The 26,285-nt window shown below is 53.0% G+C and overlaps 2 protein-coding genes across 6 annotated transcripts in view; both read left to right on the top strand.

Moving 5' to 3' along the window:
• Window positions 1-2,762, top strand: part of Nuggc (nuclear GTPase, germinal center associated) — a 42,242-nt gene extending 39,480 nt beyond the window's left edge. For all 5 annotated transcript variants that reach the window (XM_070016740.1, XM_070016741.1, XM_070016742.1 and 2 more), the window contains 2 exons: window positions 420-510; window positions 1,727-2,762. In XM_070016740.1, the coding sequence (XP_069872841.1) occupies window positions 420-510; window positions 1,727-1,884 (249 nt within the window). In that variant the 3' untranslated portion in view covers window positions 1,885-2,762. The remainder of the gene's footprint in view (window positions 1-419; window positions 511-1,726) is intronic.
• Window positions 2,763-7,962: 5,200 nt separating this feature from the next.
• Scara5 (scavenger receptor class A member 5) overlaps window positions 7,963-26,285 on the top strand; it is an 80,657-nt gene continuing 62,334 nt past the window's right edge. The window contains exons 1-3 of the mRNA XM_070016738.1: window positions 7,963-8,314; window positions 11,668-11,785; window positions 25,312-25,440. Of these exons, the coding sequence (XP_069872839.1) occupies window positions 11,674-11,785; window positions 25,312-25,440 (241 nt within the window). The 5' untranslated portion in view covers window positions 7,963-8,314; window positions 11,668-11,673. The remainder of the gene's footprint in view (window positions 8,315-11,667; window positions 11,786-25,311; window positions 25,441-26,285) is intronic.

Genomic DNA, 26,285 nt, shown 5'->3' with positions numbered 1-26,285 from the left:
GCAAGAGTAAGTACAATGAGCAGCAGGAACAGTAAAAGATTAATAGGCACTCTTATACAGTGAAGAAAAGAAAAGCAGGGACAGAAACACATCTTTCCCAGGGGCTTGCCAGCCTTTCCAGGAGGTAGGCCTCTTGGAAGCCCCATTCTCTGAGGTAGACTTCGGTGAAGTCCCATTCTCAGAGCTAGGTCTCTGTGAAGCCCCATTCTCAGGTCTGAAAGCAGGTTTCCCATGCTAAGCAGACTCCACTGGAGTAGGCGTGGCATGACCCCTGGGCTATGAGTGCACCCCAAACTCCTTTACCCTTGACCTGGCTTGGACTCCGGCAAGGCCATGCTGTATCCTCTTGGCTCGAGGGCTGAGTGAGGGTCTTCTACAAGATTCACGGTGTTAACGGACAGCCTGTGCTTGTCTTGTAGCGTGGAATCACGGAGAAGATGAAGGGCAGTGTTGCCACCATGCTGACCCTGGCTTCATCCCAGGGCGACAGTCTCTGCAAGGAGCTGGCTGGTAAGTCGTAAAGCCTGTGCATGAAGGGACATCATGCCCACACCCCTCCTGTCACCACGCTGCTCCCGACGGAAGTTCAGAAAATCAAAAGGGAGGAACTGGGGCTGGGAAGGTGGCTCAGTGGTAGAGCGCTTGCCTCGCATGCATGAGGCCCTGGGTTCGATTCCACAACACCACATAAGCAGAAAAAGCCGGAAGTGGCGCTGTGGCTCAAGTGGTAGAATTCTGGCCTTGAGCTGAAGAGCTGAGGGACAGCACCCAGGCCCAGAGTTCAGGCCCCAATACCCCCCCCCACACACACAGGGAAGAACTTCTGGGGTGTCAGTGGAGATGATGATGCTAATCACCACGGGCGCCAGCTTTGCCACGCACCTGAGCGAGGTCACGGGGTGTGCGTTGTGCTCCGACTTTGTGGACACTGCTGCGTGGAATGTCACATTCGCTCTCAGAGATGGGCGCTGCAGACAGACTCTGATGATGAAAGAAACTCAGGTTCCATCTCAGCAGGGGCGATGGCCAGGCCACAATTCTGCCCTTCTGTCTCGCATAGCCCTGCAGTTTGGCTTATGTCTCTTCGAGAAAAACTCCATGTTCTGGGGACAGCGGGAAAAGGCCCCTCAGAACGCACCAGGACCGGGAGAGGCAGCACCAGCTTGCCCTGTGTCCAGCAACCACTTCCCTTTCCTGCCAGGACCCGCACCAGGCTGCCTGGGTTCGCGTAGGGGTGTGGAGTAGGGGTAGGCACGGAAGAAGCTCCCACCAGGAATGTGGCACTTCTGTGGAGACCCAGGGGACCCGGGGACCCGCCCAGGCCTCATCCACACCCGAGGTGATGGTGGAGTTCAGAGAACACGGCTGGTCAGGCTGGAAACTGTGGAAGCGTCTGCCAGCCAAGTCCTCAGGGTCCTCTGGAGGCTGGGGATGCAGGGGTGCCACGGGGTGCCACAGAGACCTCATCAGGCTCCTTGGGGGCCCCAGTGGGTCTCTCAGGAATTTCGTTCTGTGAGTAGCTGTGGTTCTTCCCAGGCTACAGGTAAGGGGGGATTGTGTGGATAGATTCAGGTGATGCATCAGCCAGCTCATTGTGCTTCTCTTTCCAATCATCTCAGACCGTCCACTCTGGGACAAGTGGCCGGGTTGTTGGGGGGGGGTGTTTCCAGGGGCCAGCGCTGAGGGGTACGCTAACCCCTCGTGGCTTGCCTTCTTCTCTTCATAGACGTCAGGAGTGAATACAAGGAGATGGAAAGGCTCCACCGCGGCCTGCGGGAGGCTGCTGAGAACGCACAGCTGCGCAAGGCCATGCAGGACTTCCTTCTGGGTACGCCCCCCTGCAAAGCGGGGGCCCCCAACAGGACTCTCACTCCCAGGGTTTAGCCTCAAGGGAATGAAGAATAAACCTGGAGCCAGCTCACCAGAATTACTCCCGTTGTTTGAAATCAAATGAAGAATATCTCTCAAGCCGTGTGCTGGAGGCTCCCTCCCACCATCCTAGCTACTCAGGAGGCTGAGATCCTGAGGATCTCAAGATGAAGTCCGTGGGACGCCGTCTTTAGAAGAACCAGAGAAACACCAGGCTGGAGGCCTGGCTCCAGTGGTAGAGTGCCATCCTTGAGCAAAAAAAAAAAAACCAAAGGCGCACACAAAGCCTAGTTCAAAGCCTAGCCTGGCTTTGAACCTCCACCTGCACATGTCAGCCTCCTGAGGAGCATGGATTCAAGCTTCCGTCAGTGGCGCCCCGCCACTGTGTTAGTTGATATCCGGGGAGCTCTGCTTTGGAAGGCAGGGGAATGAGTATTTTTGAGTGTACATCATCCTAGCAGTAAGAATGAGACCGTTTCCTGTGCTCAATGACAGGAAGGACCCCATCGTTCATAGAGTCTGTCATTACCTGACAGTGTCCCCTGCAAATGAGGTGTTACGATGGTCAAAAGCAGCAGCCCCGCATTTCCCTGCCCGAGAGGCGCTTCCCAGCCGGGACTAGCAGGCGCCTGACCTCGCTTCCGCCGCCCGGGACTAGCAGGCGCCTGACCGCGGCCTGTGCTTTCTCTCCCACTTCCTCCCACCCCAGCCGCATCACCCCAAACACAATGAATGAGTCTGTTTATTTTCTTCTGCTGAAATCCCATGTCATAACCCAGACTTGCCCGCCATGCTCTCAAGTGCACAGCTTAATCTGAGAAAATTGAAAATGACCCGTGAAATCTGGGTTGGACGCTGATGATCCCCCCCTGATAAAGCCTTGGTGTGTTTAACATCCTCTGTGTGTAATTCCTCTGAAAGGGACTGGCGAGTTCTTGGTTTTGGAAAAGAGGCAAGTTACAAGACACCATCTTCCTCCTGGGCATGCTGTGGAGGAAATGGCAGAACTGGTCTCAAGTTAGAAGTTAAGAAAGAAAGCTGTGTGGTGTCAGTAGGGAGAGAGCTGAAGATTGCTGTCTGGGAGACAATGTCTGGGCTCCTGGGCCCTGCCCTCCTCCCCCCCCCCCCCCCGCCTCACCCAGCTTCCCTCACTCACCGAAACACACCCCGCATCCTGACAGGTGCTGGGACCACTGTGTCCCAGGGGCCTAGGCAATGTGGCTACAGTTGCATTTAGCCATGGGTCACAGCCCTGGAGACAGGTGGCTTTTATCCTGTTGATGACAGCACTTGTTCACACTGCTGGGGGACTTTGGGCTCACTCATCTAGGGGTGCACTTCTGAGTCACCTGGGAAGTGCAAGGAGACCCTGCTCTACACCACAACATAAGCAGTCTCCAGGAGTTCAAGCCTGGTGCACTATGTGTGTGTGTAATGTGTGTGTGTGGGGGGTGGGTGTGTAATGGACATTATGATTAATGCAAACCAGAATCCTAGACCCCTGTGGATCTTGTGATCTATGCTTGGGAGACCTGGCGATCGATCCCACACCCCCACACTCTCCCCCCCCCCGGCCCCAGTGCCCAGACATGGAATGGTCATGCTGTGGTCAGCAGAGTGTATGCCTGAGCCAGGTGGTGCAGCTACGTGGGTAAGTGCTGTGGATGGGAAGGCGGTGTGCACCTCCATTGCGAAGGGCTGTCTTCCTCAACAGGAGAGCGCGGTGTACGTACTGGGTTGACATTTGGGCCCAAAGCCCTTCTCTGTTTCAAGAAGCTGGCTTATGATTCACTCGAGTGGACCTGACGCTGGCTGCCACCCAATGCAGACTTCTCGCTTACACATTGCTTCATCATCTAATTCCCAAAGCGACATGTCCATCATCTCAGCTCCAAGACAGACTCTTTGGAGGCTTCTGTGGGTGGCTGGGGTGCGGGGGGAGGGTCCCTGCCCGAGGGTCTCTGATGCGTGTGTACAGCCGGGGAGGAGGCTTTGGCACCTCTGGCCTGGGACCGGCACCGGCGTGAGGGAACCCCGGGCGCCTGGTGCAGTGCGTCATCCGCACGCCTTCTGGGGAATGAGTTCATGAGACAACGCAGAGGGTGGGGCGGATCCGTGATGGTGGGAAGCAGCACTGGCCACGCGGCCACGGCTCTCGCTTCCCTGCCTGGGCCTCCACGCCAGCTGTCAGCAGCTGGACACGGGAGTCACCCGCAGAGTGACTGCTCTCATTTGTCAGGGCCTGTCAACTCTGAAAAGGAACAGCAGGCTGACGTCTAGGAAGCGTGTCCGTGTTTCCCAGTGCCTCTCCCTCATAAGCACCTTGAGACTGGAAGCCGGGCCTTGCACAGGAGTAGCGGGAATTCTATCCCCGAGCTACACCACGGGCTGTAGGCTATTTTGAGACAGGGTCTCACTGTATAACCAAGGCTGGCCTTGGCCAAATGATCTCCCTGCTCTGCCTCCAGAGTGCTGGGATTACAGAGTGAATGACCATGTGTGACTCTCAAGCTGATTTTTCAGACCAGGTCACTCAAGTTCAGGTCACTCTGTGACTTATCCACACTCCCAGCGTGAAGGAGGGTGCAACGGGTGTGCAATGTTTAGAATGCACTCTTCGTCTCTCCACACGCGCTCCTCTGAGCGTGACCCGCCATGCACTGGCTGCAGGTGTTGCCTCGACTCCTGATCTCACATGTTGGAGGTAGAGGATGAACAAGCCAAAGGAGGCAAGAGGTGCTCAATGCACGCATTATGCACTGATGCCGCTTCTCGGCTTCTGTATCCGTGGTACGTTCTTAGCCAGGCAAAAGCCCAGCCCTTCTATGCTAAATGCTTGGGTCTGTTACCTTTACTTTCATAGATCCATCTATTCCAAAGCCTACTTATTCCTCTGTCACCCTCTGGGGGAAATTGTCTGCCAGATTCTGGGAGCGGTTGGGTGGAAACCAGCAGGTTTTGAATTGCTGTGATCTGAGGTAACAAGGAGATGAGATCCCAACTAAGAGCGGCCCCCAGATGACTCCCCAGTGGCCTCCAGACCACGCTGACCTCCACTAGCCAGTGGCTTCTTGCCTGTTTTGGCATCTTTATTTAAACACATGCATGCATGGGCATGCACATGCGTGTGCATGCACGCACACACACACACACCATCAAAAACAACCCTGCCCTTCACCAGGAGAAGAGATAAATGATAGAATATGGGTGTAGAATAAAATCACTTAGCAAAAAAGAAAAACAAAAACAAAAAGAATGAGCCAGTCAGTCATCAACGAGGGGAAACCTTACCCTTAGTCCCTGAGGAGCAAGGAAACCAGAAACAAAAGAAAGAAGCGAAGTCTCCTGGCTGGAGCTGTGGGTTGGAAGGAAATGCTGCGTTTCTCCTGCAGTTCTGTTTCACAGCCCTGTGACAACGCGTGAGTCTCGTGCAGAAAACCAGGTCCTCTGTACTGATGGTGGAGGGAGGCTCCGCTGTTAACTTGTGCTGCCCAGGGGCCTCTCCTTCCTCCTCCTCCTCCTCCTCCTCCTCCTCCTCCTCCTTCCCCCCTCCTCCTCCTCCTCCTCCTTCCCCCTCCTCCTCCCCCTCCCTCTCCTCCCCCTCCCTCTCCTCCCCCTCCTCCTCCTCCTCCTCTCCCTCCCCCTCCTCCTCCCCCTCCTCCTCCCCCCTCCTTCTTTCTCCTCCTCCTCCTCCTCCTCCTCCTCCTCCTCCTCCTCCTCCTCCCCCCTCCTTCTTTCTCCTCCTCCTCCTCCTCCTCCTCCTCCTCTTCCTCCACTGCCGGTGCTGCTGCTGCCCCTGCCTTCTACCTCCTCTACTATTGAAAGCACAGCTAGGTGTATAAGAGAATGGCCTTGCTTTGAAGTGAAATCAGACATCACCAGACACCCACTGGCACTGCAAAGCACAGTGTCCCAACTGAGTGATTTAGGGCCAGCAAACCCTTAATTCATTCTGGTTTCTGGAGCTGGAAGTCCGAGGTCCAGGCACTTGTGTGCGGCCCATTCTCACCGCACTTGGTTTGCGGGGAGGAGAGCCGCTCTGCCGTCCTTTCTCAGCTCCCCCTCCCTCCCCCCACCTTGGGCACCTCTGCATTGAGGATTATGTTTCCAGCAGGTGACTGGGCGGGAGGGGGGGAAGCGGGGGCAGCAAATTCAACCCAGGACGCTCACCCACTGTTTCTGCAGTATAGATCTCCATGTCGTATTCTGAGTTCCCTTCTGCTACTTTTAAGATGGGGTTCCTACAGATGTTGGTGACAAAACCCTTTCTTGTAAGAGGTAAGCGGGCTCCCTGCTTACCTCCCATTGAACTGCCTCTGGTGGACCCCAACTCTGTCCTCTCAGGCTGGGCGACCGGAACGAGTCACCCATCTGCTGTCTTAACAGCAGCACCTGCCTCACAGCTGACGGTCTACTCAGCATGTGCAAGCCCAGCACCCGGGGGTCCAAACCCACCACGGGTCAAAAATGCCCACAACCGAAGAAACGGCATCAGGAATCAACATGAAACAGAATTCTTTCACTTTAAAAACGGTTTGCATATACCACTTCTGTACAGTTAGCGATAGTAGAAGAGATTTCGTTGTGACGTTTCCACACATGCACACATTGAATTCCAATCAATCTCTCTCTCATGGATTTTCTTGTCATCATTCCCTAATCAATACAGCATACCAAATAATTATGCACCTTTTTATTAAGTATGATTTAGGGTACACAGGAGGGTGCCTGCAGGTTCCATGCGAATACCATACCATTTCAAACAAGGGACTTGAACGTCAAGATTTCGGTATGGGGGGCAGGGAGGTCCTAGAACCAACGCCCTCTCCCCCCCCCCCCCCGTGGGGACCAAGGGACACAAGTTAGAGGTAATACATGAAAAGCTCTTGGAATCGCCCAGCACCAAGTACGTACTAGGATGTGATCCTCACCCTCTCCTTCTCCACCTTCTTCTTCCTCTTCTCTTCTTCCCCTTCTCTTCCTCCTTCTCCTTCCCTGTATAGACTCTCTCCTCCTTTTCCTCTTCTTCCTTCTCTTCCTCTGCCCCATTTTCCTTCCTCTCTTCCTCTTCTTTTTTCCCCTTCTCTTTAGACTGCTGTCCTCTCCCCACTTCACTTCCTCCCCTTCCTGTTCTTTCTTTCCTCCTCTTCCTCCTCCCCTTCTTTCTGTTCTTACTCTGAAGATGCTCCTTCTTTGCTTTCCCTCCGGGCAGTGCAGCATTCTGCTGGGGCGACCTGCAGGGGGCAGTAAGGAGGGCGGTTCTTGGAAGAGGACTAAGACTCCTGGTGTGGGCTGGCAGTTGTGCTGTAAGTGGAACTAAAGCCTGGCAAACACTTCTCATGTTCAAAGTCTTCCCCCGAAGGACCGGGGCTGAGTCTCTAGCTCACCAAGCAGGATCGTATTTGCGAACAGAACTGCTGGAATCCCTCCTCACGACCTGACTAGGAAACTACTGCTCACATGCCGGTGGGGATTCCTCCCATCTGAATCTACTGATCCCAGAGCATCCGGGTGCATCTCCTATTTAAATGGACTTGCTCAGGGCTCTCTGTCTAGCTCCTAGTCCTTTGCCATGCTCCTTCGGGGCCTGGTGTTCTCTAGCCCTGGTGCTGTGTTAATGCTCCACAGACTGGCTTTTGGGATTGTGTTGGTCTTGGCTTTGGGAAGTTCCTGCAGAGCCCTCGGGGCATTCTACGCATCTCTGGTGTGAAAAACTGGAGTCCTCTGAGGGGTGGCATAGAAAGCAGTTCTACGCCAAGTTTGGTGAATGAACTGAGCCATGCCAGTTCCTATAAATGCCTTCGCAAGATCGGTTTCCTTGGGTAGTTTTTGGGCCAGATCTAACTGCCATTCCTGCTGAAGCCATCCAGAAAGTGTGTTGAGCAGAGCTTCGGAGAAGGCCGAGGCCGGCTCCGCAGCTCTGGCCAGGGCTGGCCAGGGCTGGCCGTGCTGGTGGTGCTGGTGGCTCTGTGCTCTGGCGGTAATGCTGAAGGTGACCACAAGAGGGGGGTCGTGTTCCAGATCCCACCAGCGCAGGCTCTGCGGTGACTCCCAGAACTTTTCATAAAGACTGGCGAGGAGCAGCCGCAGCTCCCACTCAGCACCCAGCAGAGTGCAGGGCCTCCACCGAGCCACACCAGAGCGCCGCCCGAGGCTGACTCAGGCGAGACACCCAGACCCGGAGCCCCAGGTGCAGACCGGCACACGGCCGCCTCTTCTCTCTTGACCTGCTCTTTCTGCACAAGTGTCCCAGCAGACCTGCCCGAGGCGGGCCACCGGTGCCCTGCAGCCTCTTTCTATGACTCCTTCTGGAACTGACCTGCTGTGGAGACAAGCTGGGCGGGGCTGCCTGGGTCTCAGCCGGACAGCAGCCAGCGCTCGGATCCTGATGGCAAACTCCAGGAACTGAGGGGACGGGCTCCACGGCCTTGGTGGGAGCACTCAGGTGAGTCTCGAGGTTACCTTTGACCCAGCACCTCCTGGGGACCTGGAGGAGAGCTGGGTGTGCGTGGTGGAGCCTGGACCTGTCTCTGGGGGTCTTGGTGGTGCAGTGCAGAGCTTGAAGGTCCCTGCTGCTGGGGCAGGATGGGAGGGGGCGGGGGGGAAGGGGGTCCCGGTTGTCTGAGCTTTTGGATGGCCACTGGACAGCACTCAGCTACCTGGGCCGGAGAGCCTGAGCTCCCACGGGGTGCCCAAGGATGCTAAGGCTTTGGTGGCAGTTCTTCCTGGCTCCTGGCTCAGCTTTAGAGCCTGTTCACGGATCAGAAGGGTCAGGGGACAGCCACTGTGTGTGCACGCGAGTGTGTGCATGCGAGCACACAATGTAAGAGGTTGTTTATGAAGCATCTGTACCTCCCCAGCTGTGAGTTCAGGTTAACTAACTGCAATTAGAAAGGGGAGGGATTAGCCTGGTGCTGATGGCTCACACCTGTACTCCTAGCTACTTAGGAGCCTGAGATCTGAGGATGGTGTTTCAAAGCCAGCCCAGGCAGGAAAGTCCGTGAGACTCTTAGCGCCAATGAATCACCAGAAAACCAGAAGCGGAGCTGTGGCTCAAAGTGGTAGAGTGCTAGACTTGAGCCAAAGGAACTCAGGGACAGCACCTAGGCCCCGAGTTCAAGCCCCATGACTGACCAAAACAAACCTTCTTAGAATTCATATGGGGGGAGCCACATTTATGATGATTTTTATAAGCTGAATTATTTTATATAATGATTTTTTTAAACTTGGTTTTAATGAGTTTTAAGCTAGGTGACGCCCACCACCAAAAGCTGTAAGCCCTGAGCAGTTAGAAGCTGGAACCCACAAAAGAAGTCTCTAGAACATCAAGCTGGCTCCCGTCACCCCTTAGCAGGGAGAGCCCATTCAATCCTTCTGGTACCCAGAGGGTCAGGGTCCCAACTCAGCCCTACATTACATCCATACTTGCGTTTTATGTGTATGTGTTGGTACTGGGGCTTGGACTGAGGGCTTCACACTCTTACTTGGCTCTTTTGCTCAAAGCTGGTGCCCTCCCACTTGAGTTACACCTCCACTTCTGGCTTTTTGCTGGTTAATTGGAGATTAAAGTCTCACCGACTTTGCTACCTAGGTTGAGTTTGAACCATCCTTCTCAGCCTCCTGAGAAGCTAGGATCATAGGCGTGAGCCACCAACGCTGGCCCACTATTACTTTTTGCAAAGCACAGCTTTGTTTCTGGGCCTTGCTGAGCTAGAGGGGGACTCGGGAATTTGAGACCTCTCGTTCTGGGCCAGGTGGTGTTGGCTTTGCCGCCGGCTGCCCGTGTGACTTTTGTGTGTAAGCTTTGCCCATGCGCATCGCCTCCCGTCCTTTACAGGCCTCCTGGGAGGAACAGGTCCACCCTCCCATCACAGGATGACAGAATAGGAAGCAGGGGCTGAGTGAGGTCAGCTACCTGGACCGTGGCTTGGATAAGAAGAGGGGCTCTTGCGCTCCGCTCTGCATGCCCCATTCCTAATGCCTGCACCGAGGGCGTGCATGCACTGAGGGCGTGCAAGTCGGCTGCAGGCTTTCTCAGCTGTCAGATGCGGAATCTGGAAGTAGAGCCTCTGCCCTAGGCTGGGGAGTGACTCATAACACCCCGAGGTCAGCACCGCGTCCCTCCCTGTTTACTCGGAGGCCTCACTCGCTGGTGATGCTGCGGTCCAGGCTCTTGGCATCATTCACAAGTTCCGGTGACCCCCCCCCCCCCCCCCGCTCTCAGGCCTTCCTGGACCCTGCGCCCAAGCGCCTCCTCTTACCTTTTTCACCCAAGGCTTCGCTTCACTGCTTGAGTCACAGCTCCACTTCATCAGCTGTTATTGTGGGGTGGTTCGTTGGAGATCTGCGTCTCAGGGTCTTGTCTGCCTGGCTGCCTTCAAACCTCGATCCTCAGATCTCAGCCTCCTGAGTATTTACGGGAGCAAGCCACTGGTGCCCAGTGGTTGGCTTATCTTTGAAATGGGCTGCCAGAAGGCCAGTGTGTGCACCCATCTGTCCAGGGCTTCTGGGGGGCTTACAGGGAGCCCCCGAGAGCAGACGTCTGTGCCCCCAAGGGCTGTGTGCGTACCAGCCATGAGCACCTGGATCCGTGAGCTGTGCTCTGCCTGGCGTCACTGATTTGATCTGAGGCAGGGGTGAGGCCTCCCATTGAGGCTCCAAACACCTGCCTCTCACTCACCAGGCAAGACACACAGCTCAAAACGCACCCAGGCCAGGCCAAGCGTGCTTAGGTTTTATTTCTAAATAACAAACCGCTGAGCGTTTCCAAACGCATCTCCCTCGCATCTGGCCGGCCGTGGGCCCAGCCCCTGCCTCAGCTCCCCGGAGCTCCCGCTCTACCGGCTGAGCTGAGCAGGAACAGGAAGGGTCACCTTGAGGACACATTCCAGATACCAGGCCCTCGAGTCCCTGCGCTAACCGGGACGGGAGGGAGGCAGCCTGGTCCACTCGGGCCGGGCTCGTGATTGCCTTTTGCAGAGCGAGGATTCTCCAAGGAAGGACATCCTGGCCTGCTTTACAGCTCCCCAGGAGTGAAGCCAGCGGGAGGGGAGCCGCACACAGAGCTCACGAGAGGAGGGAGGCTCCCCTTGTAGTGAGCCATGATGGAGCTTCCTGGCGCCCTCCCTGGGCGGAGGCCTGGGACAGAGCGCCAGGATGAGATTAGCAAATATGGATGCCGAGGGGGTGAGGCACAGACAAGGAGTCTTGGAAAGGAAATCCTGGGCCCTCCCTTTCTTCCCTCCCTCCTAATGACTGGAAGATAGCCGGGTTACCTCAGGATTATGTGTGTGTGTGTGTGTGTGTGTGTGTGTGCACACGTGTGTGCGCGTGCGCCCAGGTATGGGAACAGAATGTGTCATTCCTTGGAGAGGGAAGAGCAGAAGCCTCCAGCCCTCTGGTCCCCTTGGATGTGTTGGCTGGTGATGCTGTACCCCTCAACTTCTCTGGGTGTCTACCTTCCCTCGTCTCTCTCAAAGAGCAGACCCCAACTTTCTCGGACAGGCCCAGAGCCTGCTCCCCACATCAGCCTTTGGGTAGCACCTTCTGGCCCCACCCAACATGGCCATGTGCTCCCTCACCAGAGCTCCAGCCCCACCGAGAATTGCTGAGAGGCCAGGACAGATCCCAAGATCTGAAGGGTCCAGGGCCTTGGGCTTCTCAACCTGAGGGGGGAAGGAATAGGAATTGGGGTCAAGCTGCACTGGATGCAAGATGCCCAGGGCGCAGGGCCCCCAGGCAGTCCCCGGGCTCTAGGCATTTGTTTCTGGCTCTCTGACACCTCCATCTCTGCTGCAGAAAGCGATGGAGAACAAAGCCATGTACCTGCACACCGTGAGCGACCGGGACACCAGCTCCATCTTCGAAGAACCCTTTGATGGCAGGAGCCTGTCCAAGCTGAACCTGTGTGAGGATGGTAAGGGCATTTCATTCCATCTGTGGCTGCAAGATTGGCTCTCGGAGCCCTGCCCCCCCCCACACCTTGGCATTGCCCCTGGTGCTGGCATCCTCCCGGTGCAGGACTGCCCACGCTGAATGTCTTTCTGGAAAGGTTGTTTCTCCATGTGTCTCCTCATTGGGTTGTTTCATCAGACCTGTGCCATCAGCAAGACCAGTTCCCATTTTATATTGGGTTTGTCCTCTCCTCCTCCCTGGCTGGATGGTGCAGGATGGGGGCCTGAATCTTGAGAGTGTTTCCTTTTTTTTTTTTTTAAGGTACTGAGCTTGGTGCTTAAATTCAAGGCATGGGCATGCTTCTGAGCTTTCTTCGCTTCTTTTTAAAACAATTAATTGCAATAAGAGTCAAATGGACTTTCCTGCCTGGGTTGGCTTTGAACCACGATCATCAGGTCTCAGTCTCCTGAGTGAGCCACCGATGCCCAGTGGGTGTTTCCTCTTTTATCAGCTGCTGGAAACTCCTGGGCCTCTCGTTTGATCCCCCTTCGCCTTCTTTTCCTAGAGAAAATCCAAATTGCGTCATTTCCAAAGGATTTTGCTGCTTCCTTCTGATCCTCATCTCTGGAGAGTAGAACAGAGTGCTTGTACCTGGGCCTGACCCTTCCCTGGTCACCCCACCCTCACCGAGGATCAGGGAAGAGGGGTGGGGGCTAGAGGCAGCCCGCCCCGAGGACACGGCTGTGCTTCCTGTGGGGGCTGCAAGGCCAAGTCCTTTTTCTGCAGAGAATGAGAGAAGTCCCTGGGATGTGGGAAGGACGAGTTAGAGAGGCCGTCCAAGGGGTCCAGCCCCTCACTGTTGGATAGGCTGGGGTTCCTGCCAGGGAGCTTCTCCATGGCAGAGGATGGGGCTGCCCCAGGCAGAGTGGCTCCTGCTGCGACACTTCTATTCTTCACATTAGGGTTGAATTTCCCCTCCTTCCTCTCCCCTAGCCCTCTCTCTCTCTTTCCTCCCTTTTCTCCTAGCATCCTCTCCCCTTTTCTCCTTCCCCACCTCCTTGTTTCCCCATGGTTCCCATCCCATGTGAATAGGGGAGGGGAGACGCCACGGAAGGCCATTTTCAGTTTGGTGTGACTCATCCCACATCCTTCCGTCTCCCTGGCATCCCCCTTGCTCTATGGTTTCTGTGGGAGCAGCCCTGTCAGCACCCTTAGCAAGGCCACTGGTGGGGACCCTGATCCTGCGTCTTGGCCCTCAGTGTCCTCAGGAACCCACTGGAGATGCGAAGGCCTAAAGGTGGGGATCCCCTCTCCCGGCACCCACCAGACAGCCACAGAGGGGCGAGAACAGCTTGGAACCTTGAAGACTTCAGCCATGTGATTTCTGGCCTTGCCACCCTTCAACTAGAAACCCAACAGGGGCCAACCAAGCCCTTCCCCTCTCTTCTCCCTCACGCTCCTCCCCTTCCTTCTCTCCTCTCTACTTCCGGCCTTTGCTTCCCTCCTCCAGCGCTGGGCCCTCTTCAGTCATCCCCTGGTCCTGGGAGGTTCCTGATCGGGCCTGGCTCATCTGTAGCCATTCTCCAGGGCCAGAGAGAGGTGTTAGAGTCAGGAAAACACTGCTGTCCGGGCTCTCCAGGGGCCTCGGTGCTGTCACCACGTTCGTGGCGTCCTCCGTGGCCATCCCCTAGGTAATGAGTTGCACATGCACCCAGCGATGGCCTGACGCCTGCAGCCGGCCTGCTTGCTGGGCCTGGGGGTGGGGGGCGAAGGGGGGGAGCCCCCCAGGCCTGTGTTCCTTCCCTGTAAAATTAAATTCTCCTCCCAGGGAAGCCTCCATCTACCTTCCCATCCATCAACTCTCTCCACCTCATTTGCGAGGCCAAGGGCTGCTGGGCAGCTGCCCAAGGGTGGGTGTGGACGTGCCGGGAGGGTCTGAGCCTGGGCCTCACGGGGTGGGGGGGTGGGGGCGCCCGCGCCGTCTCTCTAGGTTGGAGGAGAAGGTGGATATTAACTCATTCAGCACCGCTGTAGACCCTTCTCCCCCAAACAAGCACAGAGAACCACAGGTGGGCGGGGATAGCCGTGGGCCTGTTAAGCAAAGGTCGCAGGACGCCCCCCCCCCAAGAAGACCACCGAGAGTCAGACTCTACAGCTGTTTTATTTAAACGGGCTGCAGCTCGGGCCTCGTCCTACGCTCCGACACAGCTGAGCCCAGGAGGAGAGCCCCGAGCTAAGGATTTGCAGGTCTTATAAAGGCACACAATCAACCAGGTGTTTTGATTACCACCACGTGTTGCTTTGCTAGACAGAAACAAGCAACAAGTGGTCACTGCCTCAAACTTTAACCTTTCAGGCCCTGGGCAGGTGACAGGCGCCTCACAGCCTCGCTTGCTCCGTGGATGCTAAGATGGGGCATCGGGGAGAGGAGAGCCTAGGCCCTGCAGCTGGTCAGGCCTGACCCCAAACCCCCAAGGCCACGCTCCACCTGTCTGATCTTGGACACGTGACCTTGGGCTCGGTGCAGGGACTTGTGTGTACCCCTGTTTTCCAGCTCCTCAGCACCCTGCCCCCCTGACTCATTGGATTTAGGTGCCCCGGGAGGAGATGAGTGCAGGAAGTTCATCCTCACCCCCCCGGCCCTGCACCCCATGGTTGCTTTGGGCTGGGGATCCCCTCCAGGGGGGCTTTCTCTTCCTCCTGAAGTCCAGTTCTTGCTCCCAGCCCTGAGCCTGGGGACCTGAATGTCCTGGTGGCACCTTCACACCCCTCACCTCTGTTAAACCCTGAGAGGTCTGTGGTCCGGGGGGAAGTCCACTTCCCTGGTGCCCCGGCCATGGCTGCTGCGTTCTCCTCTGCTAAAGGAAAGCAGCACACCAGCCTTCCAGCGCTAGGGGATGAGGAGGTGAGGGACTGTGTTAAGCACCTGGTGTGCAGTAGACTCTCGATCCCTGTGTATTTCCCTTTATGCCTGTCATTTTGGGGAAGCAGGGGAGGACAAGGAGAGAGGAGGAGGTCCAGCGGAGCGATTGCCACCTAGATGTCCCAGAAGCCCACGCCTTCCTCAATGGGGACCCGCCTGGGGATACTCTTAAGGTTACTAAACAGGGCCCAAAGGACCTTGAGCATAATCTTTCTGTCCTATTTCCCAAGGATAAATCCGTGGGCTATCCGAGGTCCCGAGGCCTCCGGTCTCTGTGCTTTCTCCCACACTGACTGGAGGCTCTTTGCTCCCAGGGCCTTACCGAGGCTTACCATCCCCCGCAGGTGGAGAGACACAGGTTGAACTAATTTAAAGGCAGCAATGTGTTTTGATCTAACCTGTCTCTCCAAAATGTGACCATTTTGACATTGAATCGTAATCAAGCAATCAAGACAATTACAGATTTTTGCTTGTGTGCTGGGCTTCCCAAATCTAGGGCATCTTTTATGTTCTGAGCCCGTGTCCAGTGGGCAGTCACATTCCCAGAGCTCAAAATGAACAGCTGAGGCAGTAAGGAGGTTGCAGCCAGGAGCAGAGGAGGCAGGAGGGGTTCTAATGCACCGGAGAGCGGGGTGGCGGAGCCCCTGAGAGGTAGGAACGGGCAGGCCACCCTTAGCCATGAGGGTGTACACAGTCCCATGGCTAGGGAGCCAAGTTGGGAGGTTTTAAGGAGGAGAGAAATAGAGAGTTTTGGAAGTGGCCAGAGGGCAAAGAGAAATTCCTACCACACACATGGACTTGTGGCATAAGGAAACTGGGAAGAAAAAGCGGCTCCTGGCAAGAAAAGGGGAAGGTAAAAGAGTCGGGTTTCGTTTAGAAGAAAGTAAACAAAATGTTTGGAGCACAAGGTTAGGAAACAGGGATTTCATGGACAATGGGCCTGGGAAATCCAGAGGCCGCTGGGAGAAGGTTCCAGATGGAGACACGGGAGGTGCAGCTGGGTTTCTTTGGGGGGCAGGCTGAGAGTCCTGGAGTGCCCGTTGGGGGGATGGATTAAATACCGTGTCTCCTCAAAATTCTTACGTTGGCATTCTAACCCCCAAAGTGGTGACAGTGGGGTGAGGCTTCTGAGGTCACAAGCAGGGAGCCTTGTGAATGAGTTTAGTTCCCTTATATTAAAAAGGGGGGACCCCAGGGAGCCCTCTCAGTCCTTTCCACCATGTGTGGAAGAGGGCCGCCACCAGAGCCCGGGCGTGCTGGTTCCCCGATCTTAGACTTTCAACCTCTAAAGCCGGGAGCAATTAATTGCGACGGATGACCCTGTCCCTCACGCTGTGGTCTGTTGTCATAGCGAAGTCTCTCTGTTAACCAGGCCTCTGCATATGCATCACTCACTTATTGACCAGAGATGGAGACCCAGTGACGACATTCTCCCCAGAGGCAGACTTGGATTTAATCCACGATTGCCTGGTCCTTCATCACGTGCCTGTCATCACGGCCTATGTTGTCTCTTCCTCTGGTGCCTGGCTGGGGAACCTGGGGGACCCCTAAACACATGGGGTGTATTGAGAGGCCCTAAGGAATGGGGAGGGTACCCAGCATGGATTCCCGGAGTTCAAGGTTTCAGAGGTGGGGTCCCTCTGGACCATGACAGGCCGGGGTAGGGCTGCGGAGATGACGTCTGGCTAAACACAGGGACACGTGGAATGAATTGTCTGGTGGGGCACCACTGGCAGGAAGTAGATGAAAACTGAAATGGTTTAGACATGAGCATAATGACAAGGTCCTAGATGGCTTCTGTAGAAAGCCTGGGCCACTAATTGACTTCATGCCAGAGCCCCTGGCTCGGGGCTGAAGGTCTTCTGTCTGGCATAATTTTTAGCCAAAGGTTTTGGATGAGCGCATTGTGAGAGGGGGCCTGGTGGTGCTTGGCTGACCCCCCCTGCCCTCGGGCACAGCTGTGGGGTCCTGCTAGAGCCTCAGCCTTCTGCACAGTGTCCTGAGCTCTGCTTGCCCCCGCAGCTCCCCCGGCCCCTCCCTGGGCTGGTCCGCTTATCCTGCTGTCTAGCTGGAGGTCCAGCTCAAGTCAAGGTCTCCCAGTAAGTCACAGAGGCCAGGAATCTTGTTGGTAAGAAGATGGGAGGCTGTGGGGGAAGAGCTGGCTTCTGCCCTCCCTTCCTGATGCTCTGGGAGTTCACGCTCAGTCTCCCAGGGTGAATTCAGAGGATTACAGAGACTCTACTTGGTGGGGGAGGGACCCTCAGGAGCCTGAAGGGGTCCAGTGTCAGCAATCAGATGAGGGAAGGGAAGGTGTGAGGACTCAGGAGAGCAAGGAGCAGGTCAGGGCCATGGCTTGTGGCAGTCACAGCTCCCAAGTTCACGCCTGTCAGCCCTGCTGCAGGTGAACTGACCCAGCACTATTCTCTGAAGGGTGTGGCCCAATGTGTCCACAAGTGAAAGGGAACTTGACCTTGTCTCCTCCCCAGTGGGTTTTATCCCAGCACGTTGGTTCCCTGGTCCTGTCTGAGACTCAGTATATTCTGCCAAGTATAGATAAGAATGGCACTTGTTCCCAGTAACAGGGCGTCCATTGCAGTGTAAAGGTGGCTTGTGTTGGTGGCTCATGCCTGCTCTCAGGAGGCTGAGATCTGAGGATCACAGTTTGAAGCTAGCCTAGGCAGGAAAATCTGTGAGGCTTATCTCCAATTAACCACCAAAAAGCCAGAAATGGAGCTGGGGTTCAGGTGGTAGAGTGCCAGCTGTTAGCAAAAAAGAAAAAGTTAAGTACACAGCTCTGAGTTCAGGGTCCAGGCTCCAAGTTCAAGCTCCAGTACTGGCATACACACAGATACACACAGAGATGTAATGTCACAAGTATTTAAAGCACATCTAGGTGTCCAAGGGGAGTGGACTTACATGAATGCTCCCTGGGGGCTGAAGTCAAGAGGGCACTGTGTCAGCCAGGGAATGTGAAGGTGTCTGTCTCTCAATGATGCCTGTGCTGGCCGGGGCCAGTCCCACTTCATGGCCCTCAGTTCTGATGCCAGTCTCAGGTCCTGGCTTGTGATCTGACGCATTGGCTTTCTAGCGTTCTCACGACCACTCCTGGGGCTCAATTATTTTGCTACAGTGGTTTACAGAGCTCTAGGGACACACTTTACTTCCATTTTACCCATTTGTTTATAACAGATATTAAAGAAGACCCCAATTAACAATTAGGTGGGATAGATGCCTAAAGGGAGATAGAAAAGGAGCCTCTATGCGCTCTAGGGACAAATCATCTCTGGGAACTTCCGTGTGTTCAACTTCCTACAAGTCCTGTGTGTTTTCATGGAGGCTTCATTATGTCACATGACTGAGTGGATCTTGGTGATTATCTTATCCTCAGCCCCTCTTCTTCCTAGAGGTTGAAAGTTCTAACCCTCTAATTGGTACCTTGGCCTTTTGTGGTGATCAGCCTCATCTTGAGGTTCCCCAGAAACCCCCAGCCATCTCATGAACACACAGAGGGCATTCTTGTCCTTGTACCCCAATTTCAAAGACAGAGCAATGCTGGGTGATGAGTACTCATGTAAGGGTGATAGCGGCTGTCCTATGGAGTCAGAAGTTGGGTGGATTTAATGATGAGCCACAGATGCACTGGGCTCTGAGCTCTGAGCTCCTCCCTGCAATAAAACACTGTCTCCACTTGCTGTTTATGAGCTGTGGGACCAGAGAGAACAAAAAGAAAGCGACTTGAGTTTGATTATTAAACCTCAAGTAAGCAATCACTGAATCATCTCGTCCTGTGTTTTATGTTGTTTAGACCCAGTTCCGTTAGAAATCAGACCCAATTTATGAATGTTCTTATAAATGGGAAGAAAACAAATTCAGACAGCGAGATCCCCAGGAGCTCTAAGGTCATAACTGAGGAGTTGGCTGGGCGCTGGGGGCTCAGGCTTGTCATACAGCTCGCCAGGAGGCTGAGATCGGAGAATCACAGTTTGATGCCAGCCTGGACTGAAAAGCCCATGAGATTCTTACCTCCAATTAATCAGCAAGAAAGCAGAAACGACAGCATGGCTCAAGTGTTAGGAGTACCAGGCTTGAGCAGAAAAAAAATTAAAAACAACAATAAAGGACAGTGATCAGGCCCTAAGTTCAAGCCACAGTACCAGTGCACAAAAAAAAGTTGACATCTTTCTCAAGGAAAGTTTATGTCAATGATGAGGGTGGCCTTACAGTCTGTATGCATTAGAGACAGCTTTGAACATACTGTCACCAGCCCCAAGCCCATGACTGCCTAATGGAAGGAGGTAGAAGAGAAGGAAGGTGGAAAAGAGGGAGAGTTGCACTCCATCACTCCCCCGGGGGTGTGTGACACTGACATTGGGACACCTCCCTACTCACCCTCACCTCGGCTCTCAGGGATGAGTGGATTTTGAATGAATACAACTTCTTTTCCTTTAATCACTGCTGCTGCCCACCCCCCCCCCCCCCGCCCCTCACCCCTGGTATAATATTTAGCCAAAGCTCTTTGGGTGTATTCTTGCTCCTAATGAAGAACCTTCCCAATGCCAATCTCTGGGAACAATAAAATAGTTTGAGACAAGCTCATCTCAAATATGTCCTATTTATTAAAAAGAAGAAAAGGAATCAAAGTTCTCTTTCCAATAAATTGAGCTCTTACAATAGACTTTTCATTTTCTTTCCAAGAATGTGTCCTCATGTCCTCTTTTGATGTGATAAATCCTCACTCCAGGACAGGGGCCTCTGTGCCTGGAGCTGAGATTTCACCACTGAGCCAGGGCGAGAGCGAGCAGGGCAGGGTTCAGAACGGGGCACAGATGCCCGTCAGGAGGCAAGTGTCAATTCAGGTCCAGGGAAGCTGACGGCACGCTTCTGCCTAGGGGCTCTAAGTGTCGTCAGCTATCCTGAGTATGAACCTACACTTTTGCGGATGGTTTTAGAACAAAGTTTTGCTCCAAATGATGTTTTCTTTTTACAGCCAACTAGAATCCGTCAATTGTTTGTAAGAGATGGTCTTGGCAGCAAAGCAATAAATATTGTACATATGTGTTTATTTCTGCAAAGGATCTTATTATGTCCTGTCATTGGTTGAGCATCCTGCTGGGTGGTAGGTGGACACAGCCAGTCTAGGATGGCCCTGTAGATCAGCGGGGCACATAGAGATGCAAGGGTGGAGGAAGTGCTGGAGATACATGCGCAAAGTTCTTTTGGTAGTACTTAATAATCCTTCATGTACTGTCTCCAAAAGCATTGTATGTGGTGTGTGATGTGATGTGGGTGTGTCTGGTGTGATGATGTGTGATGTGTGTGTGTGTGTGTGTGTGTGTGTGTGTGTGTGTGCGTGCGTGTGCGCGCGCGCCATCTGGGCTTGAACTCTAAGCCTATGCACTGTCCTTGAGATCTTTTGCTCAAGGCTAGGGTTCTACCATTTGAGCCATAGCTCCACTTCCAGATTTTTGAGTAGTTAACTGGAGATAAGAATCTTACGGACTTTCCTGCCCAGACTGGCTTTGGACCACAATTCTTAGATCTCAGCCTCCTGAGTAGCTAGAATTACAGATATGAGCCACCAGCACCCAGCAGTTTTCTTTTTTAAATAGATGATAGGAAGATGCTAATTTTCCACCTGTGGTGATGATACAGGGTTAGTTAACATTAAAAGGCAGTGGAATGAAGTTAAGAAAACTAGCCCAGGGATACGGAGCTGCAGACAAGCAGGCTGCACAGGCGACCACTTTGGAGATTGGGAGGCCTCTGGGCTCCAGCCACCCCCAGGGAACTGCATGCCCCACACCGAGATAAACAGTGTTTCCCAGCCTGCGTTCTGGGCTCCTTCTTCACTTCACACTGATTTTATGGTTTGTGTATGCTCCGTCAGGGCCATTGGCCTTTTTCTGCCTGATCTCTTGAGCCCCTTTCCCTGGACTTCCCAATCTCAGATGCCATCCTCATTTGGAGAAAACTGTTCCCATGATCCTTGTAGAGCTTGGAAGTGTTTTCATTGGCATGATTGCTGTTCACCATTTTCTCCATCAATCTGGTCTCCAGCATACCCGCATCTGCAAACAACAACAGCAACACTTAATAAATAACAGCTTCGTGGGGGAGCTCCCTTCAGAATGCTCTCATATGAAGAAAGGAAATTTTCTTAAAGCCACAGTTTTCAAATTTATAGTAACTGTACATGGGACAATATGGGGAAGGAGAGAGACAGACAAACTGACAGACAGAAGAAAGGACTTAGTCCCTGCGGAAACCAGCTCACCTCCTTTGCAGGCAGCATTTATTTCCTGCCTGTCTCCTTTCTTCCCTGGTCTCATGCCTTCTTCCTCTCTTTGGAGCACAGGGGCAGCAACTTTGCCTGCTGGGTGCCTGCATGTGCCAAGTACTGGCCCAGGGACTGGCTAGTTGGAAGGAAAGGACGGTGCTAACTCTCTCCCTCGTTAGCCGTCATCCTTACATTTCATAAGTGCATTCATTATCTACCACCGTGCGATAAAGCATCCGCCGCCCCAGACATCATCAGACAGATTCACCGAGGATGGAAGGAAAGCCAGAGTTTGTCAGTATTTTCAGATGATGTTTCTGAGATACAGTGCAGTTGCGTCCTGGGGTCTTTCCTGAGTGCAGTTAGAGTATCAGGGCACTGTCCCATGAAGGAGTGGCCCTCAAGCCGCCTGGGCTGGAAGAGCTGCTTCTGGGCTCTTACGCGTGGCTGTTGGCTGAAGCTGAGGTTTCTCTCGGGGTGTTGGTGACATGGCAGCTGGCTGCTCCCGCAATGACTGTTCTAGGAGGGGACAAGAGGGAGCTGCAGAGTGTCTCTTGTCTCATCTCAGAAAGGACACATCTGCGCTTCTGCCATATTCTATTCTATTGGTCGCACGCACAGGAGCCCCTTGCTCCTCCCAGGGACCAGTGTCATGGGGGCCTGTCCTGAAGCCTATCGCCATTGGGATAACTAATAATAAATATACACTAAGTGCTTGTTATTAAAGTGGTTACTTTTGTGCCAGAAGTAAGGCTTGAACTCAGGATCTGGGCACTGTCCCTTAGCCTTTTTGTTCAAGGCTGGTGCTCTCTCACTTGAGCTGTACCTCCATTTCTAGCTTTTTGCTGGCTATTTGGAGGTAAGAGTCTCATTGTCTTTCCTGCTCAGGCTGGCTTTGAAGGTCAGACCTCAGATTTCAGCCCCCTTTCACCCTGAGCAGCTAGAGTTACAGGCATATGAGTTATTGGCACCTGGTTTTCTGACAAGTTTCATCCCTATAGTATGTAGCCCAGGCTGGCCTTGAACCCACATTCCTTCTCAAGTGCTGGGATTATTATTATCACCACCGGGCTCAGCTACTTTTATGTTTAATAGGTACTTCTTTTTTTTAGAGCATATTTAGGTTTGTAGCAAAATGAATTGGAAAATATGAAGTGTTTACATATGTCCCTAATCATCCATGCTCCCACCGCCACCCTGGGGTTGCACGCGTTACAGCCTTACCAACGCAGCATTTATCATCCAGTGTCCGTGGGCTATAGCTGGGTTCACCTCTGGTGCTTGGAATTCTATGGGGTTTGATGTGTTGAACCCAGATGTGAGTTATAGAGGAATGACCGAGGCCAGTGGTATTGGAGAAGGATCTTGTTCCTTCCCTCTCTTAAAAGAAACGAGCAAGTGAAGTAAGCCAGACCCAAAGAAGCATAGGTTGTGAAGTAAGCCAGACCCAAAGAAGCATAGGTTGCATGGTTTCCCTCATTTGTTGTAACTAGAATGTGCCTATAAGTCTCTAAGTAAACACGCTGAATGGTAAAAGACAACAAAATTACACTTGGACATGATAAAAATTACTCAGGACTCTAGACATTGATAGAGTGAGACCAAAGGAGGATGTTCTTAGGAAAGAATCACAAAGGCTCAATAGCTAAATGCATATGATCATATAAAACATTTATAAAAATGAACTCCAAGAAATGCAAACAGATTGCTCTCTCACTCTCTCTCTCTGTGTCTCTGTCTCTATCTCTGCTTCTTCTTTGTTGCTGTTTTTGCTTTTTGTAGCTTTCATCTTGTATGTAAGTTTATCTGTTTTGGGGAGGGTAAGGAGGAACACAGAAATGGTGGAACAAAGTGTGCACAAATGCAGCAGCGATACTCAGTGAACACTATGTTGAAAATGAACTATACAGCTTGTGGGGGAAGGGGGTTAGGAGCGACAAACTGGGAGAAAATGAGGGAACAGGTGACACTGTTCAGAAAGCAAGGTCCTCATTACCTGACTTATGTAACTATAACCCCTCTGCACATCACCTACACAATAACAATTACAAAAGTAATAATAGTAAAAGAGAAAGGAGCACAATACTTGGGGGGCCACGGGGACTTGAACTGACAAGAACAGGAGACCAGAGGTGCTCCAGGGTCCTATTTATATATCAGTATTATACAAATATAACACTGATACAATATACTGTGCCTATCTTCCTAGCTCCTTTGCTCTGATTAGTTTCAAGGAGACTGCTAGTTTAGCTCTCAGCACAAGGAAAAGGTGAAATGGTCCCAGCACCTACATATTTAAGGAGTAAAACTCCTTGTGACCTACTGTGGGAAGGGGTGGGAAATCCTTTAAAAAATTAAAATGAGGTAGAAAGATGTACTGTATCCAAATCTCAGTAGAAAATCAGTTTGACTCTTCAGACTGTACTAGCATGCTAGGATTCGTGAGAATGGTCATTGGATTTCTTTGTTTTGTTTTTTAAACAACTTGCTTCACATTGTACCCAACGTTTTATGGAAATATTTTATAATAGTTCAGCTTAGCTTTTAAAAAAGTAGTATTTGCCACAAAGTAGAAAGAATCGGGAGAATCTCCTTCCAATAATACAACCTTTGGGGGGCTGGGAAGGTGGCTCAGTGATAGAGTGCTTACCTTGCATGCATGAGGCCCTGGGTTTGATTCCTCAGCACCACATAAGCAGAAAAAGCCAGAAGTGGCGCTGTGGCTCAAGTGTCTGTAGAGCGCTAGCCTTGAGCTGAAGAGCTGAGGCCTAGAGTTCAAGCCCTATGACCGACAAAAAAAAACTAAATAATACAACTTTGGGAGTGCAGCACTGTCTGATCCTAAGGCTTCAACAGAATAGCTGCCCTGTCCGCCCCCAGCCTTCCCTCATTGGGGATAAAGTCTGTTGAGACCAAAAAGGTAGCGGTGCCACTCAAGAGGTAGCGCCGTGCCGATGCACTTACTAAAGAGCGTGACATCGCACTGTCTTTCATTTTCTAAGGATCAATGATTTCAAACTCCCACACTGGTCTTTTCTGCCCCTTACCCTCTTCTGAGGCAGGGCACGCTAGCTGGCAGCACCACTGGGGTCGGGAACAGGCCTGTCTACGGCGTCTCACCTGCAGGGCGTGAGTATGACTATTTTGAAGAGTCTACCACGCCTGCCACCCCACCCCAGGGTGATTCTTCCTAGCCCTCTGAGGTCAGGGTGGGAGAGCAGCCCTTCCTCTCTCCTTCCAGTTGACGTAGGAGGTGGTGGTTATTAACTTTCCTGGCCTCTGCCTGGGCCATCTGAGAGACCACCTTGAAGGGCAACTTCAGCTGGAAGGTGACATTGAGCTAAGGAATATTGGACATTTGTCTCTGTACACGGAAGGGTTGGAGTTCATGGTCCAGGATATTTTGCTGTTCTACCTAGGGAAAGAAGCTGAGGAACTGTATGTAATCGCCCACGTTGCCCTGTTCTCTGATCAACCCAAACCCAAGGTTGCATGCCAGTGATCACATCTGGCTTGTGAGCTTTTTATTGACCCTCTCCAGGGTTTTTTGTTTTTAACTAGTTGTCAACACTTAAAAAATATGGAGATGTCCGCTAGTCACTTGTAGCATGTGTCAAATATCCCTGGGTATAGCTCCACACCGCCTCCGTCCCTGGGCTGTAAACTTCTTAGTGCAGCCACACTTGGCCAAACCCACATGACACATTTTGCTCGCTCTCATCCCCTTCTTGGCTGCTGCAGAAGTTTGAGTTGGCAAGCTCTGCCTTAAATTCTCCCTGTAGTCTCTGGGTCACCTGAGACAATGCCACTAAGTAAAGAAAATGTATTTGAGCCCGTTCCATGGTCTGCCTCAGTTGACTCTGGTGTGAGAACCCAAACTATGGATGCAACTGTCTGGTTTGTTCATGAACAGAAAGGGTAAGAAGAGAGCTCAAAGCTGAACATTCTAGAATGGTGCTTAGAAAGCTTCCCGTTAAGGAGGCTGCATTACAGATGTGCAGAAGGGATATGAGATTTTCTCCATGAACATCTGTGTGCATCTGGGAGAGAGGAGACCCAAAGAGAAAAACAGCTTAAAAGACACCTTTCAGGGCTGGGAAGGTGGCTCAGTGGTAGAGCTCTTGCCTTGCATGCATGAGGCCCTGGGTTCGATTCCTCAGCACCACATAAGCAGAAAAAAAAAGCCGGAAGTGGCGCTGTGGCTCAAGTGGTAGAACGCTAGCCTTGAGCTGAAGAGCTGAGGGACAGTGCCCAGGCCCAGAGTTCAGGCCCCACGACCGGACCCCCCCCCAAAAAAGACGCCTTTCAATCATCTTCTTTCCTTTCTCCCGTTCCCCTTACTGTCCAGGTCCGTGTCACAAACGGCGGGCGGGTAGCTGCTGTGCCCAGCTGGGTTCCTTGTCAGCCCTGAAGCATGCCGTGCTCGGCCTCTACCTGCTGGTCTTCCTGATTCTCGTGGGCATCTTCATCTTAGCAGGTAAGTGAGGCTCTTTTCTGTCTGGCTAAGAAAGGGAGACCTGGGACCTCTGTTCTTCATTTCTATGGTCAGGAGACCAAACACTGCCTTCATCACCATGGAAACACAGAGGAAGAAGCTGGCTGGTATTTTGCACAAGGCCTGGGTCTCCTGGGACCACTGGGGTATGGTAGGGTGAGTTTGTTCCAGTTCGGCCAGGCTCTCCTCCATCATTTCTGCTTGTGGGATGGCCAGCACGGGCTGGATTTGGAGCACATGCTCTAGTGGAGAACAACAGAGCTCATGGACATAAGGAACGGATTGAATGGGTCTGTTACCCTTGTGCGTAGCACCTTATAGGCAGTCCTACCATGATGGAGACGGTAGAGCAGAGGCTGCGGTCTTCTCTCCCTGGCTCCTTTTCCATCTTTCTCACTGGAGAAAGTAGGGCAAAGATAGCCATTTACTCTCATAAGAACTTACCTCATGCTGGCTTCACACTAGAATTGGGGCACAGCTAAATAAGACCCAAGGGTTTTTCTCAAGGAGCTTCCAGTCTAGAGGCTGAGGCAGGGTCCTGCAGGTAGATTCTTGCCTTGAGGAGGAATTGAAGACACTCTGACGGTGGTGGTGGTTGGGTGATGGTGGTGGTTATGGTGATATGACAGCCCAGAGGAGACGGTGCCGTCTGGAAGCGTGTGGCTGTTGCGTGGAGAAGGGTGAAGTTGCTGGAAATGAGGCTGCTGACTTGGAGCGCTGAGGGTAGGCTGTTTGGGTTAACTCTGGGGCAGGAATCTGGAGGTTCGGCCCTTATAGATGACCCTGCCCTGGAATCCTGGGGCAGACACCCAGGACCTCCCTACTTG

Source organism: Dipodomys merriami, unplaced genomic scaffold, assembly GCF_024711535.1.
Source record: "Dipodomys merriami isolate MVZ:Mamm:240054 unplaced genomic scaffold, mDipMer1.0.p SCAF_12, whole genome shotgun sequence".
Taxonomy (NCBI): Eukaryota; Metazoa; Chordata; class Mammalia; order Rodentia; family Heteromyidae; genus Dipodomys; species Dipodomys merriami.
This window is presented reverse-complemented; position numbering and strand designations above follow the sequence as displayed.